This window comes from Paramormyrops kingsleyae, chromosome 2 (assembly GCF_048594095.1).
Source record: "Paramormyrops kingsleyae isolate MSU_618 chromosome 2, PKINGS_0.4, whole genome shotgun sequence".
Classification (NCBI taxonomy): Eukaryota; Metazoa; Chordata; class Actinopteri; order Osteoglossiformes; family Mormyridae; genus Paramormyrops; species Paramormyrops kingsleyae.
The window spans coordinates 18,079,802-18,101,272 of NC_132798.1; the positions used below are offsets into that span (position 1 = coordinate 18,079,802).

General features: G+C 50.0%; 1 protein-coding gene across 1 annotated transcript in view; it reads right to left on the bottom strand.

The window, feature by feature from the left end:
• Window positions 1-209: 209 nt before the first annotated feature.
• LOC111858742 (multiple epidermal growth factor-like domains protein 9) overlaps window positions 210-21,471 on the bottom strand; it is a 76,021-nt gene continuing 54,759 nt past the window's right edge. Inside the window, exons 4-6 of the mRNA XM_023840767.2 lie at window positions 15,374-15,523; window positions 6,229-6,498; window positions 210-2,672 (exon numbers count right to left, since the gene is read on the bottom strand). Coding sequence (XP_023696535.2) covers window positions 2,188-2,672; window positions 6,229-6,498; window positions 15,374-15,523 — 905 coding nt within the window. The 3' untranslated portion in view covers window positions 210-2,187. The remainder of the gene's footprint in view (window positions 2,673-6,228; window positions 6,499-15,373; window positions 15,524-21,471) is intronic.

Below are 21,471 nucleotides of genomic sequence, written 5' to 3' on the forward strand. Positions count from 1 at the left end.
TGTACTTCTGACTGGAAGGCCACTGGTTTGAAGTTTGTACTTGACAGACTCGTCCATTCATCCCTCAAACAATAGGCCGTTATCCAACTGAAATACTCCAGGGGTACAAAATAACCCTCTCAGCCTGCGCTCAGACCCCAAGCTACATGCTCACCTATGTATGTCTCAAAGGAGAGCAAAATGGGACGCAGAAAAAGACGAGTCCAGTGTGCATGTGTGAATAAAGCATAATTTATTTTCTTTAAGGGGGTGGGGGGTAGAGACAGGAAGATGAGCAGAAACAAAAAAGATGATCAAAAACAAGACTGATGGGAACAGAGACACGAGGCTACGGCAAAATCGACGAAACCTCTTTTATTATTAAATACAGCTTATGCAACATTAGCCTGTCATATTTACACCTTGTTATTCACTAAAAACAGAAGGTTGTAGGTACTGTATCATCGCAAAGTCCGTCTGACCCAAGCTGGCCAGAGGTACGGTACGGTTTCTTAGAATGTTAACTCTGTTTTTTTTTTTTGGGGGGGGGGGGGCTGCTTTATGATAAGCTCTTAATTACATCCATCTGTACAGCATGGTGTCTTTATTTACCCCTACAAGCACCCCAGAGGGTGGAGATATTCAGCTGGAAGGAAGGACCCCCACCCCGGGTGGCTACGTTGTCATGGCGAAATGTGGAGTCCACAGCTGGTTCATTCCCACGTGCTCAAAGGAGATCCACTGGGGGGGGCAGGGACATCACACATCTCTGGGCCTACCCCGGGCACATTGGGGTGTATGTGAACATCTAAATATCATGATGTGGACATATGTGCATGTGCTTCTGCTACATTTAAATACATCTCATCTCTTTAAAATGCCCTGTGTTCAAAAAAATGTTACCGCTCAGTTCAATAAGCATCTTATGGCAAGAACGTGCAAACACATACTGTAACCTTCCAGGAACTGAGTCACAGCTTGAGCGTGCAAACTGGGTTACCATTACGACATCAGACATCATTAGAAAATGCTGGCTCAGCCAATGGGGCCTTGAAGAGCCCTGGAAAGTTCTGGAGAATTATAAAAGGGGTCAGCCTCCAGATTAGCATGAAACAACCTGCCGTTTTCCGGAGTCACACCCACAGTCCAACCAAACCTGCTGGGCTAAGGGCACTAGTAGAGGGTACATAAATGCCCAATCAGCCGAAATCTAAACCAGCCAGAAGGGGCGGGCCTAGAGGGCAAGAAGCAGAATGAGCTACACGCTTCGATCCAATGTGATGCTGCCCTCCCATTGTTGTCTTTTCTCCTTGTAGGAAAAAAGGAGTAAAAATGAATGAAAACTTCAGGATGAAAAACAGAAACACTATTAACTGCTCCTGTTATATCGAGATCATCACCCTAAACGGCACATCTCTTCTGAATGAAGATGACATTCAAGCAGCACGAGACTAAGTACTATAAAGCCTGACAGCAGAGCACACTGAGGCGCTAACCCTGGCTAAGTCTTTACCACACTTCCCCCTACAGCCAAAACTCTGGTACTACACCTTCTGGTGGTGGGATGAACTTCCCTTCAGTCTTCAATACTTGGAAGATCCTACGAACATGCTGCTCTGTAGTTCTGCATCGGAACGCTGTCAGCATCTAGTTACTTTCATAAATTAAATAAACGAGTTGTCTGTTTTTTATCGCCATTTTCTTGGTGCTGTGCATAATTGGGGTCTGTTACAGAACCCTGTCTGAAAAATTAGAAATGGGACACCAGTAAATACAGCAGTGCCCCCTACTGGTGAGTTCTCCCTCTAAAGTGTCCAGGTGCACAGCAGTCCTTGTGCTGTAGTGGCTGAGATGCCCATCCCCTTGTACTGGGCCCTCGTTTATTCCCCAGAGCTGACCCCGTCCCTGCTGTAGATACCCCTCTGTGTCAGTGTCAAGGTATGGCTTTTCAATTTTTTCCCCTCACATGTTTTCCACTTGCCGAAAGTGCTGCTTTGATTCCTGTGCAACCTTGCATTTTGCTGTAAACTAGATTCCCTAGCGAGTTCTCTCAATGTGACAAGGCACAGAGAAGCAGGGAACCCCACTGTACAGCCACAAACCCCATTCCTGGGATGCTATCCCCTCATACCCGGCCCATTGTTCCCGGTCTGCTCCCCGAGCCCCCAGACAGTTTGTGGGCGGGCTTGGTCTGGTCCCGGCCAGGGGCTAGGCCTTGTAGACGCTCATGGGGCCCGTGATGGCCAGTTGGCCGTTGGGTACCGCATCAGCGACCTCGTCCTCCAGCAAACCGGACACGTCAGCGGTGGGCAGGCTGTCATGGTAGCTGCTGAAGCTGATGTTATCCTCTTTCAGCTCAATGGTCCAGAAGGGTGCGTTCAGTTTGCGGTTCTGGTACTCGCGGTAGGTGTAGACCCCGCCCACAAAGCCTGTAAGCAGCACCACAACCACGATGATGACGGCCAGTACCACGATGTTGAACTGGGTCCAGGACACTTCAGCTAGGGTGGAATTGTCGACTGGACTGCCCAGGCTGGTCAGCAGGGCTTGGGTCGTGGCCACGGTGGGCAGGCTGGTACCATTGGCTCCAGACGACATGCCTCTGTCGGCAGACGGACCGCTGGGGCGGAACACCACAGCCCGGTTCGCTATCTGGGTTGGCTGGAGGTCTGGAGTAGGGATAGCCTGCTCAACTGAGGAGAAAAACAGAAGAACGATGCCGTCAGCTGCAGTAGAAGGAGGTGAAGGTGGTGGATCTGTCACAGGAAATGCTGAATGGTTATCATGGCGGATAAAGACAAGCGACACAGAGCAGCGTAGGGCACTGGAGAGCAACTTCACCACCCACCACTAGTCTGACAACACAGACTGTCAATGGCTGTGATCTGCCTGATATCCAGAACATCTACACAAGCCAGGTCTGCCCTCGAATGGTGCTTTTCCATTGGCATACAGGAACCAGTTCCCACCGTGAAGAGACTACAACGTGGTTCCAGCTTGCTTCGGTTTTCCACTGCAGAAGGGTCAGCTCAGTTAAGGCGTTGCCGGGTTAGGAGAATGACAGTGACGTAAAACTGAAGAGACGCTTATTTACCGTTCACACGGTGTACATCATGATTTACTGTGTGCTACTTTAATGTCTGTGAGAATTGCCATCTTATGCCAACATCAAACACTAGCGGAATTATCATTTGCATTTTGAATCAATTCCATTCAGCTGTTCTTTAGAACTTTAAGTAAGAGACTGGAAATGTTTTGAGTTAAGGGGAATGCATCAATACATCGTAATGTGCGATACTACTAATAATGAATAATATATAGAATGTGCCTTTTTTTTCCTTCAAATAATCCATGCATATCAACGCAGATCATCGGTGTAACCCTGTATTTTGACCAATCAGGTGGTGGTGACACAGCCAGCTCGGTTTGGTTGGCTTTCAGCCCTACTAAACAGGGCCATGTCAGCGCAGATACAACTCTCATAAATTACAATGAAAAACCGTCTCCTTGTGGTAACAGCTTCTACCTTCAGGCAGTTGGCTGCTCGTTAGCCAATCAGGCCACAAGTATTAGCACATTTGTATTTTCTATTTTTTACAATTTTATTTATTTTTAGAAATATCGTATTGCTTTACTATAGGGAGCTATCGGGGAAATTCATTCATTAGCTTCTTCTGTGGCTATATTGTTGTGCATTTGATAAATGAACTTTCATTTGTTCGAGAAAAGCATCCTGAATTGAACCCATAGACTGTGCACATTTTAGCTGTTGTATAACTCCTGCGGTGAAGCTGGGTGGTTCCTTACAGTAACACCAGAGCAAAGCAGGGCCTCCTATTACACAGTCAGAACTACCCCCTCCCGCCTGGCTTGTAACTAAGCTCACTGACTCATTACATTTATGTTTTATGTATTTAGCAGATACTTTTATCCACAGTACATTTTTGTGTAAACAGGGTCACACAGTCCAGGGAGCAGTTGGCGGTTAAGGGCCTCGCTCAGGGGCCCAGTGGTGACGTCATTCTGCCATCCCTGGGATTTGAACCAGCGACCTTCCAGCCCTCGGCACATCATCCTGACCCGTGGGGCTAAACACTATGTTAAATGATGATTCAGTTTCTAAAACCATTTCTAACTGGGAACAAAGAGCTAGGTTTTGAATTTGGACAGGGTTACTGGGACAGGGTGGTTGGTAGGATTCGTGCTTCATCATCTTGTGTGAGACTCTCCCTGATTCAGTTTAAGGTGGTACATCGAGTGCACCTGTCCAGATGCAAATTATCTAAAATTTACCTCAACATTTCCGACGTGTGATAAGTGTAACTCGTCCCCCTGCGATTTAATCCATGTGTTTTTCCGCTGCCCTAAATGCCAGCCATATTGGACCTCTGGCATTATCTCCCAGGTTCTGGGAATTAGACTATAACCTTGTCTGCTGGTTGCTATCATTGGTGTTCCCAGTAACCCTAACATTTCTCTCATTAATCAACTGGCTGATGCGATCACTTTTACTTCACTGATAGCATGACGTAACTTACTGTTATACTGGAAGGCTTCTCATCCCCCATCTGTATTGCTACAGTATTGGCCGAAGGATCTTATGTCCTTAAAACTTGAAAAAATAAAGTGTAGCTTGAGAGGGAAGGTAGTTCTTCAAAATATGGCAGCCCTTTATTACTTATTTAAGTTCTTGAAGACCATGAGCCCGACTGAGCCCCTGGTCTTGTCCTGGGTGCATAGTCTACCTTTTTCAGTCTATTTTTTTAGCTGGGTCAGGGGAGGAGGGTTGGGTATCTGATACTGTATGTTTGTTGCTATTTCAGGCTGTACCTGATATTGATATTTTGATATATTTGTAAATACCTCTATGATGCTTCCCTGTGCAGTTTTCTGTATGTTTAATGTTTCTGGCTGTTTAATAATAAAATGATTGATGAAAAAAAACACCATTTTATAGTGGGAAGTGTTTTTGGGTACCAGTCCCAGGAGGGGTACATCCTCTCTCCAAGAACTAAACTCATCCCCCGCACTTTTGGATTTGACAGCTCACTGCTGGAACTCCAGCAAGCTGGAAGGCTGTTTTCGGTTTCTGGTTCCCGCAGTGAGCAGATGCGTGATTCACACCCCGGTCTGTGTGGCAGGAAGCGTTCCTGGCGCAGTGTCAGGCTTCCTCATGGTGTGTGAGGGGACACACCTACACACCGTCCCCTATCTCTGGGACTTCAAGCGGGGCCAAGCTCGGTGGACTGTAGCGAATCGGGCCGCAGGGTGCGGCTGTCGTCGACTAATTAACCGCTAACCTGCCCTCAGCCTGTGTCCTTTCTTTTCCGTGACCTGGGCCATGAGTGACTTCTGCACCTGTCTGGTGGACACTAAGCCAGGAATTCTATACAACACACCCTGGTGGACAGAATAAGGAGACATGCTAGTAGAAGCCTCAGTACATGGTAGCAACTCATTTCCAAACGCAGTGGGATGGATTTCCAGATAGCTGCACCACCGCTGTCTGCACAGCAGGGTCTGTCCACAGCTGGTAACTTCAATTCCCTTCTATCACCTGTGCTTCCCAAACATAAACTGAGACACCTGGCAAGAGGGGAAATGCCCCATCAAGGGAGGGGAGGGGCAAACATCCATTTGAGTGAACTAGAGAAAACCTCTGGAGGTCCCAGGTCAGCTGGTTACCTACCCATCCCACTAAGCATGCTAACCATTTCCAGTTCAATGAGACATACAAACGTGAGCAGGGCAGTAGATAATGTTCAGCTGGTCGCTGTTCAGGTCCAGTGTGATCTGCCAGTTCGTTACAGCTCAGCTCCTGACCAACTGCGCTGCAGTGGATGCATCAGCCCTGCTCTGATGTGGATCCAATTGGATCACTCAAGAATCCTCCCCATTAAACTTTGGCAAACGTCCTGACCAGCCATGGGCACTGGGGATGCTCAGGCATGGTGACCATCTCCAGCTCTGGGTCTCTGCATCCAAAAATCTCAAAACCAAAAGAAATGTGGTATCCATTTTGGAAGGGGGGGGGGCAGGGGGTTGATGTCCAGAAGAACCAATCAGATTCTCTCCAATACAAATCCATCCATCTGTCCATGCATTGATGCATCAATGACCAGGCCATGATCAGGCAGTACAAACCCAGCTCTGTAAATGAGACCTTAAGTTCCCCAGACTGAAAGGTTTGTCTGACACACTGGACCATGTGACCACCAGTGAATCATGAAAATGTGGGCGGGATTTTACCTATCAGGGTGCAGTTTTGGGCGAGGGCATCGCCGACGTAGCCTGGGGCACAGCGCTCACAGTGGGGGCCGGCTGTGTGGTTGGTGCAGTTCAGACAGCGGCCTGTGTCGGGGTCACAGAGGCGGGGCGCATATCGGGGGTCGCCATTACCGCTGCAGTCACATGGCAGGCAGATGCTGTCCGAGTTGTAGAATCCATCACGGCACCGGTCGCAGTTGGGGCCCTCGTACTCTGGCTGGCACTGGTCACACACTGGTTGCCCACTGGAGTCTGCGGTGGAGGAACGAGCACGGCAGAGTCAAGAACCATAAAATTCACCAAGTAGAGAAGTGTCAATTCCACCACTAGAGGGCACTAAGACATCACAATTTGGTGGCAAAGTGCAGCCTTGACTTTGAGCTGGTCATCAAGAGAGAAAAATTAAAGGCAGCACTTTGCAATATCACTAACACAACAAAAGTAATTATACCATCAATGAGAGCAGTAAACAGACAGCTGGAGTGGCATAAGTTTCAGCCACTAGGGGGTGCTATCCTGTGTTTACATACCTGTAAGCATAATTCTCAGAATCATGGGCAGTAGGGGGTATGAGAGTTCGCAGTCAGAAGGGTAATTACACTCATACCTTGGAGCAGAAAATAATCGGCCATCAGTAAATACCCACAAGCCAGAAGCTATGAAATGCACCCCCTCCCCAAGAAAAAACATAACCCCTGAGGGTCTGAGGATGGGCTGCAGAGGCAGATTCTTCCTGACGGTGAAGCTCAGCGTGACGATCCCTGAGAAGAAGTTGGTGTGCCGCACCCCTGAGACACGTTACGCAGTCTCACGAAACACGCTAGGAGAACCAGCCCCACAAGGCCACCCTGAAGCCGGGGCAGAGGGGAATCCTCTGGGAAGCCATCGAAGCAAACACCCTGCAGTGCCTATATCAGGAGCTATACAAGTCTATTCAGCTTCATTCAAGAAGAGAGCAGACAAAGTACGTCTGCTTTTAAAGGCTGCTATCATGCAAATTTTTTGTTGCATACTGGCTACAAAACCCTGTGAGATTTTTGTATAATGTACACCCTGATTGATTTAGCAGACGGCACGGACGCTGGGAAAAGAACAAGAGCAGACGAAGCTGGCGAATGACAAAGGTTGTTGGAGGTTCCGTCTTTTATCACAATTTAACTGAATATGTTCAGAAGGAATGTGCAGGTGTATTTCGGAAGTCTAACTGTTTAGGTATTTTAGTGTTAAACATGAAACATGACTAAAACTTCTTGATTTTAACAGTGTAGGGTTCCCCGATTCTGGTCCTGGACATCCAATCTGTAACACGGTTTGCAGATTTCCCTGCTCAGACACATCGTAATCAGATAATTACCCAGTTTAGTAGATGTGTTTGAGCATAGAAATCTGTAAACTGGGGAAGCCTGGAATAGCGGCACAGTCTGGTGGGTCGGCCGCCAGTGAAGACAAGTCGCCCCCCCCCCCCTGCCCTGCCTTTCCGGGTGGCTGGAAATAAACTCCTTCACTGAACGGTGACCCTCTCAAAGGAGCAACATGGTCCATGTAAGCTGTGAGAATACAGTGTACACACAAGTGCGCACACACACACACACACACACACACATTCAAGAGTCTCACTTGCATGTGTGGTTGTGTTATGAGCGTGTTTGGAAACTCGGTTCTGCTGACTCATCCTTTTCCACCCACCATGAACACCAGATAATCACCCTGCCTGAACTCACCCAAGCGAGACGCTCATCGCCTCCATAAGAGCGGTGATTCCACACAGCTCCCACCTGGTGGCCGAGGTGCTGCGGTTTGATGCTCTGTGGCCTGGCAGGGTTTAGCGGCTGGCCTTGGAAAGCGCAGCGTAAGCCGTGTGCTGGAGAGAGCGCTTCCGTGGCACCCGGGCTGGGTCCTGTCAATCATCTACCAGTCACTGGCCTCCAGGTTAACGTGAGCCAAGATTAATCCGTGCGTTATGGCAGCCGGCACGCTGCAGATGTGTGGACTCGTAGCGGAAAGTCGCGAGCGTCTGTCACGCCGTCACTACAGGGGGAAGGACAAAGGCGTAGCTGTACAGGGAAAGTTAGCGAGAGCGGCAGCGAGGGAGGGAAGTCCGCCTTGCGCCAGACACAAGGTGTGCGTTCATGAACCGCTTAAGGAACTGGACCACCACCAGAAAGCTGCGGGGTAAGTGACTATTGCTGCAGGATCAGTACATCTTCAAAGCACCGCTTCAAAGGATAAGCAACTTTAGAAAACGGAAAAGAGTCTCATCTTTTTTTTTTTTTTTACTGATAATCATCTAAGTAAAAGGATAAAGTACTTTATATGTCCACATCAGCACAATTGCCTGGCCAGCTCTGAGTGCAGTTCATTGGTCCCAACTTTTCCCAAAACTTTTCTTTAGCAGATGTTTTTATTAAAAGCAAGGTCAGTCCCTGGAGGCCTTGCTCAGAGGCACAACGGTGACATCAGTCAGCTGATGCTAGGTTTTGAACAGGTGACCTTTCGACCAATAGCAGAGCACCCTGACTCGCGGAGCCACACACTACTACACACACGTAACCCAGATGTCATCCTCAAACTTTCTTTGCCCCAGCAGCTGATTTGGTTTACAATGAAATGAAATCTTGGTTGTGTGAGGCGTTGACAGCCACTGCACAGCTCACTGGAGGCTTGAGAACTTCTGGAATCTGCAGGAAGAGCAATGCCAGCCTGGAGCCTGGATCCATCACCATTACAGCAGCCGGTCAGCAGCCACAAAACTGCCCAAAACCAAGCAGCCAAAAGGATACGGTAAATACATTCCCATCATGCTGCTCGGGTCACCGCTGCATAAATGACATAAATACAAAGACAAGCTTCTGTAGAAGGAAACATGTCTGGCAGTAAGAGCAGCTCTCTCTGTAAGACAGATCCTGATACAGCCATTTCTGCTTAAATGTACATCCAGATGTTCGAGAACCCTTCCAATATTCCGGGAGCCTGGGATGCTGTAGTGATGACATCTGTGTGCGTGTCGGAGCACTCCGAAGGCCAGGAAACATCCAGCCACAGCTGGGAATGCAGCTCATACGGGAAGCGGGAATCTCACTTAGCAGGGCAACACTCAGTCAAAGCCACTGAAATGAAAAGGTCCAGCCGGCCAGTGGTGTGCAGTTTGGTTTCTTGGAGTTTTCCTGTTATATAATCCTGCCAGAATGTTTTCATTCCAACCCAACCTTAATCAGGCTCCCATGGTCTTTACTAGGCTAATAATGAATGTGGCAGGTTCAAAGCAGTGTGGTTTGGAATGAAAACATTCTGGTGGGGGGGGGGGGGGGGGGGGTGGACACGCCAGGAACAGGATTTCCATTATACCAGTATTCCAGTATTAGGTGACATGACACTATGGGATGTCTTCTGGCTCCTCAGTCAGACACACATGATGTGGGACCCAGTCAGCCACGGGGGCCATCCTCTCTGATCAGCTCCATCAGAACCACATTCTCCATGGCAACAGACAGGGCTTCCACGGCGCGATGTCACAAAGACACACTAACTGCACAGGGTCACTGCCTGCCGCACGTCCCCTTCCATCCCCGACGGCTGGCCTGTATACACGCCGAGACCCAAAGTCTGTTTGTGACCGGGCAAGTCCAGAACATTCTTCTGCAGAAAGGGCAGCAGCCTGTGATGCTGTTTCCATGTCGAGACCAACAGAAATACGTTTCGGTAGAATATTCCTGTCGGCTTGACTTTGCCTTCCAGCTCAGCAATGCGCATTTACGTAAAATGACACAAAGTAAATGAATGAAACGGAAAAATCACAGCATTAACCCCTCAGCCTCGTCGTGGCATGGGACCAGGTTGAATGCATAAAGATCAATTGGCAGCTTGTCACATCTGAAATTCTGAGTGATGTCTGGAACAAGACCTTGAGGCGGTCTCCTGCCCGCCGGCTGCGTGCCAGAGAAATGCAGCGGGAATCGAAGAGGATAGAGGAAGCGCCTGGTGACAGAGAGGCATGTCGATGCCCTGGAAATGGCGCCATTGGTTATGGTGCGCGTGTTTACCGAAGGAGAAAACCAATCAGCTCATGCCGAGAGGTGCGGGGGTCAGAGTGGGACCGACTCGACAGTCATTTCCACTACAACTGGGGGAAGGTTGGGGAGAGTAACATACACCCCCAATCCCCACTGCAGTCAGCCTGGATTTCCCCCCCTCAGCGATACGCAAAAATCACCCCAGTCGCTCTGACTTTAATTTTGCACACCGGCGAGTCGTAAAAGTAAGAAAGTCAGACAGGGCTGAATAACAGAAAGTCATTACAACCTCCCGCCCCCCCACTGCGGCCCCCCACACATTTCACAGTGCAATTAGCACAGCATCTGCATAATGGAATAAGAGATCCTCAAGGAAAAGTCGAGTGCGGCCCGTGGTCAGGAAATTACAGGCGCTGCGCAAAGCCAGATTCCTGAGTCCCGTCCACTAGAGGGCAGCACCTGTGTGACATGCTTAGATGCCTCATTGTCATGACCATTTAAATAAACAATTTCATACACAGCACACTGGTAAACTGCTAATATAAGTGGTCCAGGTAGACAAGCTAGGCACAGATCCACACCCTAATAGCACCAGCATGGAACCTTGTAGAGTATGAGGTCAGCGTTCCCTGCCCCAACACGCATGGCTGCTCGTGTGCCCACCATGGGTATAATGCTCATTGGCACCATTCAGCCCACACAGGAAACGTCAGCAGCATCAGCACCAGCTCGCTGGCACCGGCGTCGTGCCTCTTCTCCTTCCACCACACTCCTTCATCCACGCTCACCCAGATTTTGAAGATTAATACTTACTAGGCTCAGTGGTTCAGAAAACAAAGGGGTTTTGCTGGCTCTGTAGCCCAGGGCCACGGATCACAGGCATCACTCAAGTGACAGCGCGTTGGTGTCTGACGGAGCTGCGTTTAAGGAGAGTCACTTTCCCTTGAGTTGGCAGCTGACGGTGCCCAGAATGTCCAGTCGCTTCCTCCTTCACTCCGTCAAAGGCTCAATGGGAGTATCTCAGTTCATTAATCACACTCTTGTTAATCACCTTTGTGTTCTTTTCACATAAAAAAGACCTTGTACCGGCGCCCTCCGAAAAAACATCTGACACACAGCATGTATTAGCAAATTCCAGCCCAGATGTCTGACCTTATGCTGCCGTAACAAAAACCAGAGCATCCCAGGACCACAGCTAGCCAAGCATGCTAGCTGGTGTGGCAGGCAGGGGTCGGCTGAGTGAGGTAACGTAACGGCAATTCCTTTGGTTAACTGATGTTCACTTCTTTTCATCCTTAGGGCTTGGGACCCTCCAGCAGATACACACAGAATACCGCAGAACCCAGGATAACCATCAGGTATGGACCCGCGGGACGGCCTGCGAACGGGCCAGCGTGCTCCGCCAGTCCTGGGTCTGCGCACATTCCTCCCGCATGACATGGAAGATGGCAGGAACGTCGCCTCTTTAATTCAGGCCTCTGCTATATCATATGCCTTATGGGTTTCAGGTCATTTAGATTATATCAAGTAATAGAACAACTTCAGACAAAGAACCAGCTCAGGAAAACAAGCAGTTATCTTTCTTCTGCAAATGCTCAGGGCGGGTGGAAGAGCTGCTTCAGAACCAGTGAAGGTTAAACACAGACAGAGCGGAGTGACTCTCTGCTGACACAGGTAGCCAGACAGCCACGCACACGCACACAGAGACCCACACACACAGACACATGCACATACACAGAGACACGCACACACAGGCAGACACACACAGAGAAACACACGCACACAGGTACACACGCATAGACACCCACAGACACAAACCTGAAACAATAAATGAGTGATTGGATTAATACAAAGCAGTGACAGTGAATAATGAACAGCGTAAAAATGATTTTAAATAAGTCGCGTTCCGTGCTTCATGCTCGTCTTAATAACCTGAAGCGCTATAATCCATAGCTGGGCTGCTGAGCAGTTTACCACCTCCGCTGAGGAGGAAATGGAGTTATGAAAGCATAAATCTCCTTGGGTGGGTTACCTGGACACAGAATAACTGAGCAGGAGAGGCTCTGGGCGGGGATGGGGACACATACACAAATCATCACACAAAGCCATTCTTATTCGGTGCCATTGGCAATGTGCCATCTGAACTACATTACCCACAATCCCAGAGCTCCAGCCCTCTGTCACATGACCGGCCTCGGGTGGGAGCCCTTTCTAGAACAATTTTGTTCCCCCCTTCTGGTGCTGAATTAAGACAGCAGACAGGAGGTCATTTGCACAGATGGGATGGTCACATCTTATTTATTAATTTATTTACTTAACAGACACGTCCATCCATAATTCAGATAATTCCTTCTCAGAAAGCCAGGTCAGCCAGTCCCTGGGGCAACTGGGGGTTAAGAGCCTTACTCACCGGCCCAGCGGTGACATCACTCTGCCGAACATGGGATTTGAACCAGCAACTCTCTGAGCCACACATTGCCTATATAGAAAGAGTCCTCACCTGCAGCAGAGACAGTATAGGAGCAGACTGGGCAGTTTAGGGGGACCTTGAAGCAGGGTTGACACTGAGGACCGCTATTCAGAAGCCTGTGGGAGGGTGGGCAGAGGTGGCGGGGGGGCCGCATTTTTGGCATCTGTTACGGACCTGGTAAGCAGGAAGCTGCCGTCCTTCAGTAAATGAAAAGAAAGACGTGTAAAGTGGCTCGCAGATCCCCGTGGTGACGGCTGTCACATGCGGCAGGAGCTGCTGGTCACACCGCCCCTTGTGGGCTGCCGGCCGGCGCTTCCATTTGGGGTGTGAATAACGAATCGCACCCCCCCCCGGCGCTTTGTCATATCACATAACTCTCCATGATTTAACAAGCTGCTGCACCTGTGGGAATCACACTGTACTACATTCATCACACTTTTCAGTTTACATTCGTGCACATGTAGTGCCTTCAGTTTCAGAGCTGATAGTGAGAACATGCGGGGGGGGGGGGGCTCACATTCAGCCCCCGGAGTCATCGGTAACCCGCTCTCTGTTATTTGTTTTAGTCATTATTGTCCAAGTAGCCCCCCCTGGCCTGACAAATGGCAATTTGACTCAGCAGTATTTACAGATACAATGGCAATTTAGTGCCAGGACCACAGCTAGCCAGGCATCCATCTCATGTAGTAATACAATGAGGGGGAGGGGGGGGGGGGGGGCACAGCGCCCCTAGTGGAGCAGGGCAAAGATGGCGGGACTGCTTTGCCCAGCTACCAGGAGAGTCCGGCTCAACACAAGGTAATTAACAAGATGTTAATTATTACCTTCATTATTACCGACTACTCAGATACTCCAGTTCACCCAGTGAACCCTGTTCTCCACTCCACCTTAAAACTAACTAACCCACCTTTACCTTTAATTTTTTGATTGCAGTCACAGATTTTTACAAAATTAAATTTCCCCCTGTGGAGACTGAAAAAATGGTCCCCACAATGTCAATTTTTATTTTTCAAATAAAAAAATCTTGCCCAATATCAATGGGAAAATGCCTAAGCACAACATAGCCCGACAGCATTGCTCAAAAAGTTGTCATCCTTAGACCCTCCCCACTCCCTGTGTATAGTTGCCCTATGTATAGTCATCCTTAGACCCTCCCCACTCCCTGTGTATAGTTGCCCTGTGTATAGTCATCCTTAGACCCTCCCCACTCCCTGTGTATAGTTGCCCTGTGTATAGTCATCCTTAGACCCTCCCCACTCCCTGTGTATAGTTGCCCTGTGTATAGTCATCCTTAGACCCTCCCCACTCCCTGTGTATAGTTGCCCTATGTATAGTCATCCTTAGACCCTCCCCACTCCCTGTGTATAGTTGCCCTATGTATACTCATCCTTAGACCCTCCCCACTCCCTGTGTATAGTTGCCCTATGTATAGTCATCCTTAGACCCTCCCCACTCCCTGTGTATAGTTGCCCTATGTATAGTCATCCTTAGACCCTCCCCACTCCCTGTGTATAATTGCCCTATGTATAGTCATCCTTAGACCCTCCCCACTCCCTGTGTATAGTTGCCCTATGTATAGTCATCCTTAGATTCTCCCCACTCCCTGTGTATAGTTGCCCTGTGTATAGTCATCCTTAGACCCTCCCCACTCCCTGTGTATAGTTGCCCTATGTATAGTCATCCTTAGATTCTCCCCACTCCCTGTGTATAGTTGCCCTGTGTATAGTCATCCTTAGACCCTCCCCACTCCCTGTGTATAGTTCCCCTGTGTATAGTCATCCTTAGACCCTCCCCACTCCCTGTGTATAGTTCCCCTGTGTATAGTCATCCTTAGACCTTCCCCACTCCCTGTGTATAGCTGCCCTATGTATAGACCCTCCCCACTCCCTGTGTATTTGTGTATTGTTGCCCTGTGTATAATCATCCTTAGACCCTCCCCACTCCCTGTGTATAGTTGCACACAGACCTCTGATGGCACCAGCTTTCGTTACACAAAGGTAGTAGAACACGCTTACTTAATGTATTAATTAACCAGAAACTAAATGTTAGTTACTGGTACTGCTCCTATGCTCATTCATCATTAATTAATCATAATGGTTCATGTATTTCGTGCAGTTACTATATTTGTTCATGATTTGTACTTGAGTAGTCACTGAGTCACTTGTGCCCCTCAAGTAATGTGTTACCCCAGCATTTCCAGTTAAATATGGGTACGGGGAGGGGCTGTTTCCTGTAACGATATTCTTCAGTAAATCCACAGGGGGAGCTGTTCATTTCCCCTAACAGCACAGGGTATCTTGTACCTTATCATAGGCTGTGCCCTCAAGCACATACACCTTTGCAGACATGCATGCAAACACAGGCCCCCCCATGCTCCGTAGCACCTGATCTCATTATTATCTCCTGCAATACCAAATATCCTGACGTCAGCAGTCACGTCCTGTGAAAAACGGCCTAGCGCCCCCCTCAGGCGGAGGATGGGAACAATGCAGCGGTCACAGCAAGGAGAGGAGATAGAGGCAGGCATTTGGAGATTCTCACTGTCAACAGAAGAAGCTGATGGCGTGACCATGAAATCACCCTGGCTGAACCGCCACCCGGTGAGCTCGACTCCCCCCAACCCCCCCCCCCACCCCCCAGGACTCACCAATGTGGCAGCTGCCAGTGGACGTGACGATGGAGCACGGGCAGGGGATGCAGACGTCTGACAGGGCGGCACCTGGCCTTCTGTAGAAATTGTACTTGCATTCCTCACAGCCGGGTCCTTTCGTGTTGTCTTGGCAGTTCAGACAGATGCCTGAATAAAAAGGGCAACACACAGACACACACACACATGGTCTTAAGGTGGAGGGAAGGGAGTGAACAGATGAAAAGACGGAGGAGTTATAGTGAGTCCGAAATGGCATGGGTGCAGAGAGCAAAGCTGTCTTTACTTTTTAAAGAAGGTAATCACGCCGGACCCACACACTGGACCCACACACCCAGTGGCGGCCCCAAAGACCCCCATCTTTCACTGCTGCCTGTTTTTCCTCCCAGTTTTTTGGAGGGGGAGGTAAAGCCTTAAACACAAAGTAGTTTGTCATTCTCCCATAAAGGCTGCTTTGCCTTCCACGGGTTGATGTGTGATCAGGGAGGATCTCAGTAGTAAAATGGCTGCTCTGCTCCAGACGAACTGACAGCAGAGCTGACCAGGCAGATTAATACAGCTGCTTAAGGGCCCCAAATTCACATGTAAATCGGCCCGCAGGGTGCGCTGCACCTGTCCACTTAGAGGAAGACTGGCGATGGTGCCTGGTGGGACACCTTAGTTTGAGGGCCCCCGCTAAATGTGGGCAGGGGCCGGAGGCAGGATACACACATGCACAGTCCAGGTATTCATATCATTGTGTGGACTCTCCATTCATTTCTATTCATGACCTTTATCCCAGCCCCTTTTACCCACAAGGTGAAGTTACAGGATTTATCACATTGTGGGGAAATCACAATGTAATAATTAGAAAAAGGCACGCAGGCACACACACACGAGCAGACACACACACACGAGCAGGCACACACACATGCACACGCAGGCACACACACACGTGCAGACACACACACAAGCAGGCACACACACACGCGCAGGCACACACACACGAGCAGACACATACACACGTTCAGGCACACACACACGCTCAGGCACACACACACGCGCAGGCACACACACACGAGCAGACACATACACACGTTCAGGCACACACACACGCGCAGGCACACACACACGTTCAGGCACACACACACGAGCAGACACATACACACGTTCAGGCACACACACACGAGCAGACACATACACACGTTCAGGCACACACACACACATGCAGGCACACACACACGTTCAGGCACACACACACGAGCAGACACATACACACGTTCAGGCACACACACACGTTCAGGCACACACACACGAGCAGACACATACACACGTTCAGGCACACACACACGCAGGCACACACACACATGCAGGCACACACACACGTTCAGGCACACACACACGCGCAGGCACACACACACGCGCAGGCACACACACACGAGCAAGCACACACACACGTTCAGGCACACACACACGAGCAGACACATACACATGCACATGCAGGCACACACACACGTTCAGGCACACGCAGATGCAGGCACACACATGCAGGCACACATGCACACGCAGACACACACACATGCAGGCACACACACACAAAAACGCAGGCACACGCACACAGCACATAACATCATCTAGCTCTCTCTCTGTTTTTCCATTCTGTAGCCCACATAATCTCTCTCTTTCTGCCCCACCGAGCAATTCTAGGATTTTCTAAGGTGGGAGGGTGTAAGAAGGGCTATAGTTTAAACAGGGGGGGTCCACCCGCTTATTAGCCAATGATATCTTTTGAATTGCCGAGTGACATTGGCGGGGGCACTCTGTGGGCCAATTAATCAGCTGGGGCCAGTGCCCCTGTGGTCCCACACCTCCATCCTGCTATTCAAGGGCCCCCTGATGTTCAGAGACTCTCTGCATTAGGGGTTCTGTTGTGCAGATGAATTCAAGTTGTGATTTTTGCTTTTCGCATTGATTAGAGTATGCCATGCGCTCCCCCCACACACAATGGCAGTGGATTAAGCTACATCTGTTGGCGCGCGTGTCTATGCGTGTTCGTATGGCCCGATGACTGTGTACTCCCCCGAAGACGTGTACATCTATACAGGGACAGGTTTGTCGTTTCTGGGGCACCACATGAAAAGCACCCCCCCCCCCATCTCCTGATGTTTCAGAAACTAAATAAATAGTTAATGTGTAGTGTCAGAAGATTGTAGCTAGCTAGCTGGATAGCAGCACACGCTGCTACACCATCTCTTAAATATGGAACGTGTTTATTTAATATTTAGTGTAGTTACTGTTTGTGGCCAATAGGGGGCCCCTGTAATGCGTGATTTGAGGGGAGGTAAACACTGCCGTCACATCTATGTACAGTAAATGGCATAAATATACAGTAACCCTGTCTGTGGGTCTCCCACAAGAAAGGAGCACCTGGTCTGGGCTGCGGGTACGAGCCGAATCTGCGGGGAGAGCTGTGGGCCGTCGGGCAGGAGAGAGACTCCAGCCGTGTCCGTCTGCCAGGCTCACCGCATGGAGCCTCTATCTCCGGCACCACGGCTCATCCCCTCCCCCACACTACCTGCAGATCAATGCTGAAATAACCCCTTCCACCCCTCCCTCAGCTGCATCCATCTGATGACGTCAGCTCAGGACCAGGACTGAGGTCCACGGAACAGGTCCACCGAGAGCACTGATCCGGGAAGGGCAGGAGAGCAGAGAGAGGACAAGCCCTGAGGCTGTCGGGTCAGATCATGTGAGGTTAAGGCCAATTCATACTTCACTTTTCAGCGTGCGCTTTCAGTTACAGACGAGGGGATGTGATGTAAATATCGTCATCAGCTGGCTGTGGACGGCTGTGGTTGGTGCGCGTGAAGCATGGATTTTTATGTCTGGTGCGCGTCGACTGCGCATATGCAAGATAATTAACTAGGCATATATAGTAGGTAGCAGGTATGTAAACTTTGTCCATTCATTTTGTTCAGCTCAAAACAATATCAATAATGCTGGAAACCGGTTTCATCTTTATTTGTTCAAGATTAAATATATGTACAGTATATAAGAGGTCAGGGTGGGAGAATATTTTTTGAAATAGTTATGTTCCCACACAATACTTCTGCGATCCCTCAAAATAGTTTTCCGTTACTAATAATAACAACTGTACTGTGTCTGTTTTAAGTACGAAACATAGAATTAATTGACTAATAAGTATTAACGTAAATGATACAGACACGTCCAGTTAAGTCTGCATTACACATCAAACTATGGGGGACAATGTACATCATGTAACTTTCATATATATTTTCATATATGCTTTTTTATACGTATTAATAATGGTACAATGTCACTGTGTCAATTCAGCAACAGTAACTGTAAACAAGACAGTTGGGCTATTGAACGCGAAGTGCACACACAAACATTATTTAGGTTTGTCCTTGTCTTCACATTGCAGCAAATAACAAGTGGGCAAGTGTAGTGGGATCGATTGCGATACAGGGTGTCGGGGACTTAGCTGAGCGTTACAGGGCGTCGGGGACTAAGCTGAGCGCTACAGAGCGTCAGGGACTTAGCTGAGCGTTACAGGGCGTCGGGGACGTAGCTGAGCGTTACAGGGCGTCGGGGACTTAGCTGAGCGTTACAGGGCGTCGGGGACTTAGCTGAGCGTTACAGGGCGTCGGGGACGTAGCTGAGCGTTACAGGGCGTCGGGGACTTAGCTGAGCGTTACAGGGCGTCGGGGACGTAGCTGAGCGTTACAGGGTGTCAGGGACTTAGCTGAGCGTTACAGGGCGTCGGGGACTTAGCTGAGCGTTACAGGGTGTCGGGGACTTAGCTGAGCGTTACAGGGCGTCGGGGACTAAGCTGAGCGTTACAGGGCGTCAGGGACTTAGCTGAGCGTTACAGGGCGTCGGGGACGTAGCTGAGCGTTACAGGGCGTCGGGGACTTAGCTGAGCGTTACAGGGCGTCGGGGACGTAGCTGAGCGTTACAGGGCGTCGGGGACTTAGCTGAGCGTTACAGGGCGTCGGGGACGTAGCTGAGCGTTACAGGGCGTCGGGGACTAAGCTGAGCGCTACAGAGCGTCAGGGACTTAGCTGAGCGTTACAGGGTGTCGGGGACTTAGCTGAGCATTACAGGGTGTCAGGGACTTAGCTGAGCGTTACAGGGCGTCGGGGACTAAGCTGAGCGCTACAGAGCGTCAGGGACTTAGCTGAGCGTTACAGGGTGTCGGGGACTTAGCTGAGCATTACAGGGCGTCGGGGACTAAGCTGAGCGCTACAGAGCGTCAGGGACTTAGCTGAGCGTTACAGGGCGTCGGGGACTTAGCTGAGCGTTACAGGGCGTCGGGGACGTAGCTGAGCGTTACAGGGCGTCGGGGACTTAGCTGAGCGTTACAGGGCGTCGGGGACTAAGCTGAGCGCTACAGAGCGTCAGGGATTTAGCTGAGCGTTACAGGGCGTCGGGGACGTAGCTGAGCGTTACAGGGCGTCAGGGACTTAGCTGAGCGTTACAGGGCGTCGGGGACGTAGCTGAGCATTACAGGGTGTCAGGGACTTAGCTGAGCGTTACAGGGCGTCGGGGACTAAGCTGAGCGCTACAGAGCGTCAGGGACTTAGCTGAGCGTTACAGGGTGTCGGGGACTTAGCTGAGCATTACAGGGTGTCAGGGACTTAGCTGAGCGTTACAGGGCGTCGGGGACTAAGCTGAGCGCTACAGAGCGTCAGGGACTTAGCTGAGCGTTACAGGGTGTCGGGGACTTAGCTGAGCATTACAGGGCGTCGGGGACTAAGCTGAGCGCTACAGAGCGTCAGGGACTTAGCTGAGCGTTACAGGGCGTCGGGGACTTAGCTGAGCGTTACAGGGCGTCGGGGACTAAGCTGAGCGCTACAGGGCGTCGGGGACTTAGCTGAGCGTTACAGGGCGTCGGGGACTTAGCTGAGCGTTACAGGGTGTCGGGGACTTAGCTGAGCGTTACAGGGCGTCGGGGACTTAGCTGAGCGTTACAGGGCGTCGGGGACTTCTGACACAGCAGAGATGACATAAATAAATAATTTATGATGAAGCCTCTGACAAGCTGGCTCTGACTCTGACAGCCGAAGACTGATGGTGAGAGGGGGACGTCTTCACCTTCACCGGCAGTGATGGGGAGCCTGAGACCTGGAAGCGACTGTGTACAGCCCCCGTACATTTGGGGGGCTGGCCCAGCCTGTATGTGTGGTGCAAGTGCTGTCATTAAGCTCTTTATATTTAAAGCGCTTTATATCATTGTTGAGAAGACACCACCAGACGGGGCAAGGAATGTCTGCTGTTTTGATCCCAAATGCCAAATTTCTTTGGCAGAGAAAAGAGATGATTTGACCAAAGTGGGATAGGGTGGGGGCAGGGACATTAGGGCAAACACCAGATCCATGTGCCTGCAGTGGGGATGCTCCACAGACAGCAGGGCTGGGCAGGGCACCCATGTAGCGCCCCTACCTGCTGATGCGGGGGCTTTGCAAGCTCATCTTTCTGGGTGTAGGTGGGTGGGTAGCCCTTTCCTGTGAGACTGGGTAGCCCTTTCCTGTGAGACTGGGTAGCCCATTGTTTGTTGTACTGTCATGTACAGTAGAGCTTCAAATTGCCTATTGCTGTACCCCAGCCTTGTGCCCCGAGCTTCCTGGGATAGACTCCAGCCCCCCCTGTGACCCCGACCAGGACACACAGCTGGAAGACAGGCGGTTCATCCAAAAGTGATCTACCACATCAGGAGCTTTGGTCAGTACAACTTTACCTTCAGATGATCTTCTGCGTGTGCAAAGGTAACTCATATCCTATGCACCTTTTCAGGATGCAGTGCCATCAGGAGAAGTTTGTATCTCAACATAAATCTTGGAAATTGGAGACTAAACGAGATACACAATGTAAGCTTCCAGTATTTCCCTGATGCCGATGCCGACACCCACTAAGTGTATTCTGACGCAGGGGACCCGCCAGAAGGGAGCAGAAACAGGGACCGTCAGGGCGTCAGGTCCGGGTTGTTAGAGGATTTAAGCACAGAGAAAATACATTTCTTTGGGCCGTTGGAGGAGCACAAACAGCCAGGGTTGGGAGTGTTGGGGGGGGGCACCATGTTAATCCTTTTATATGAA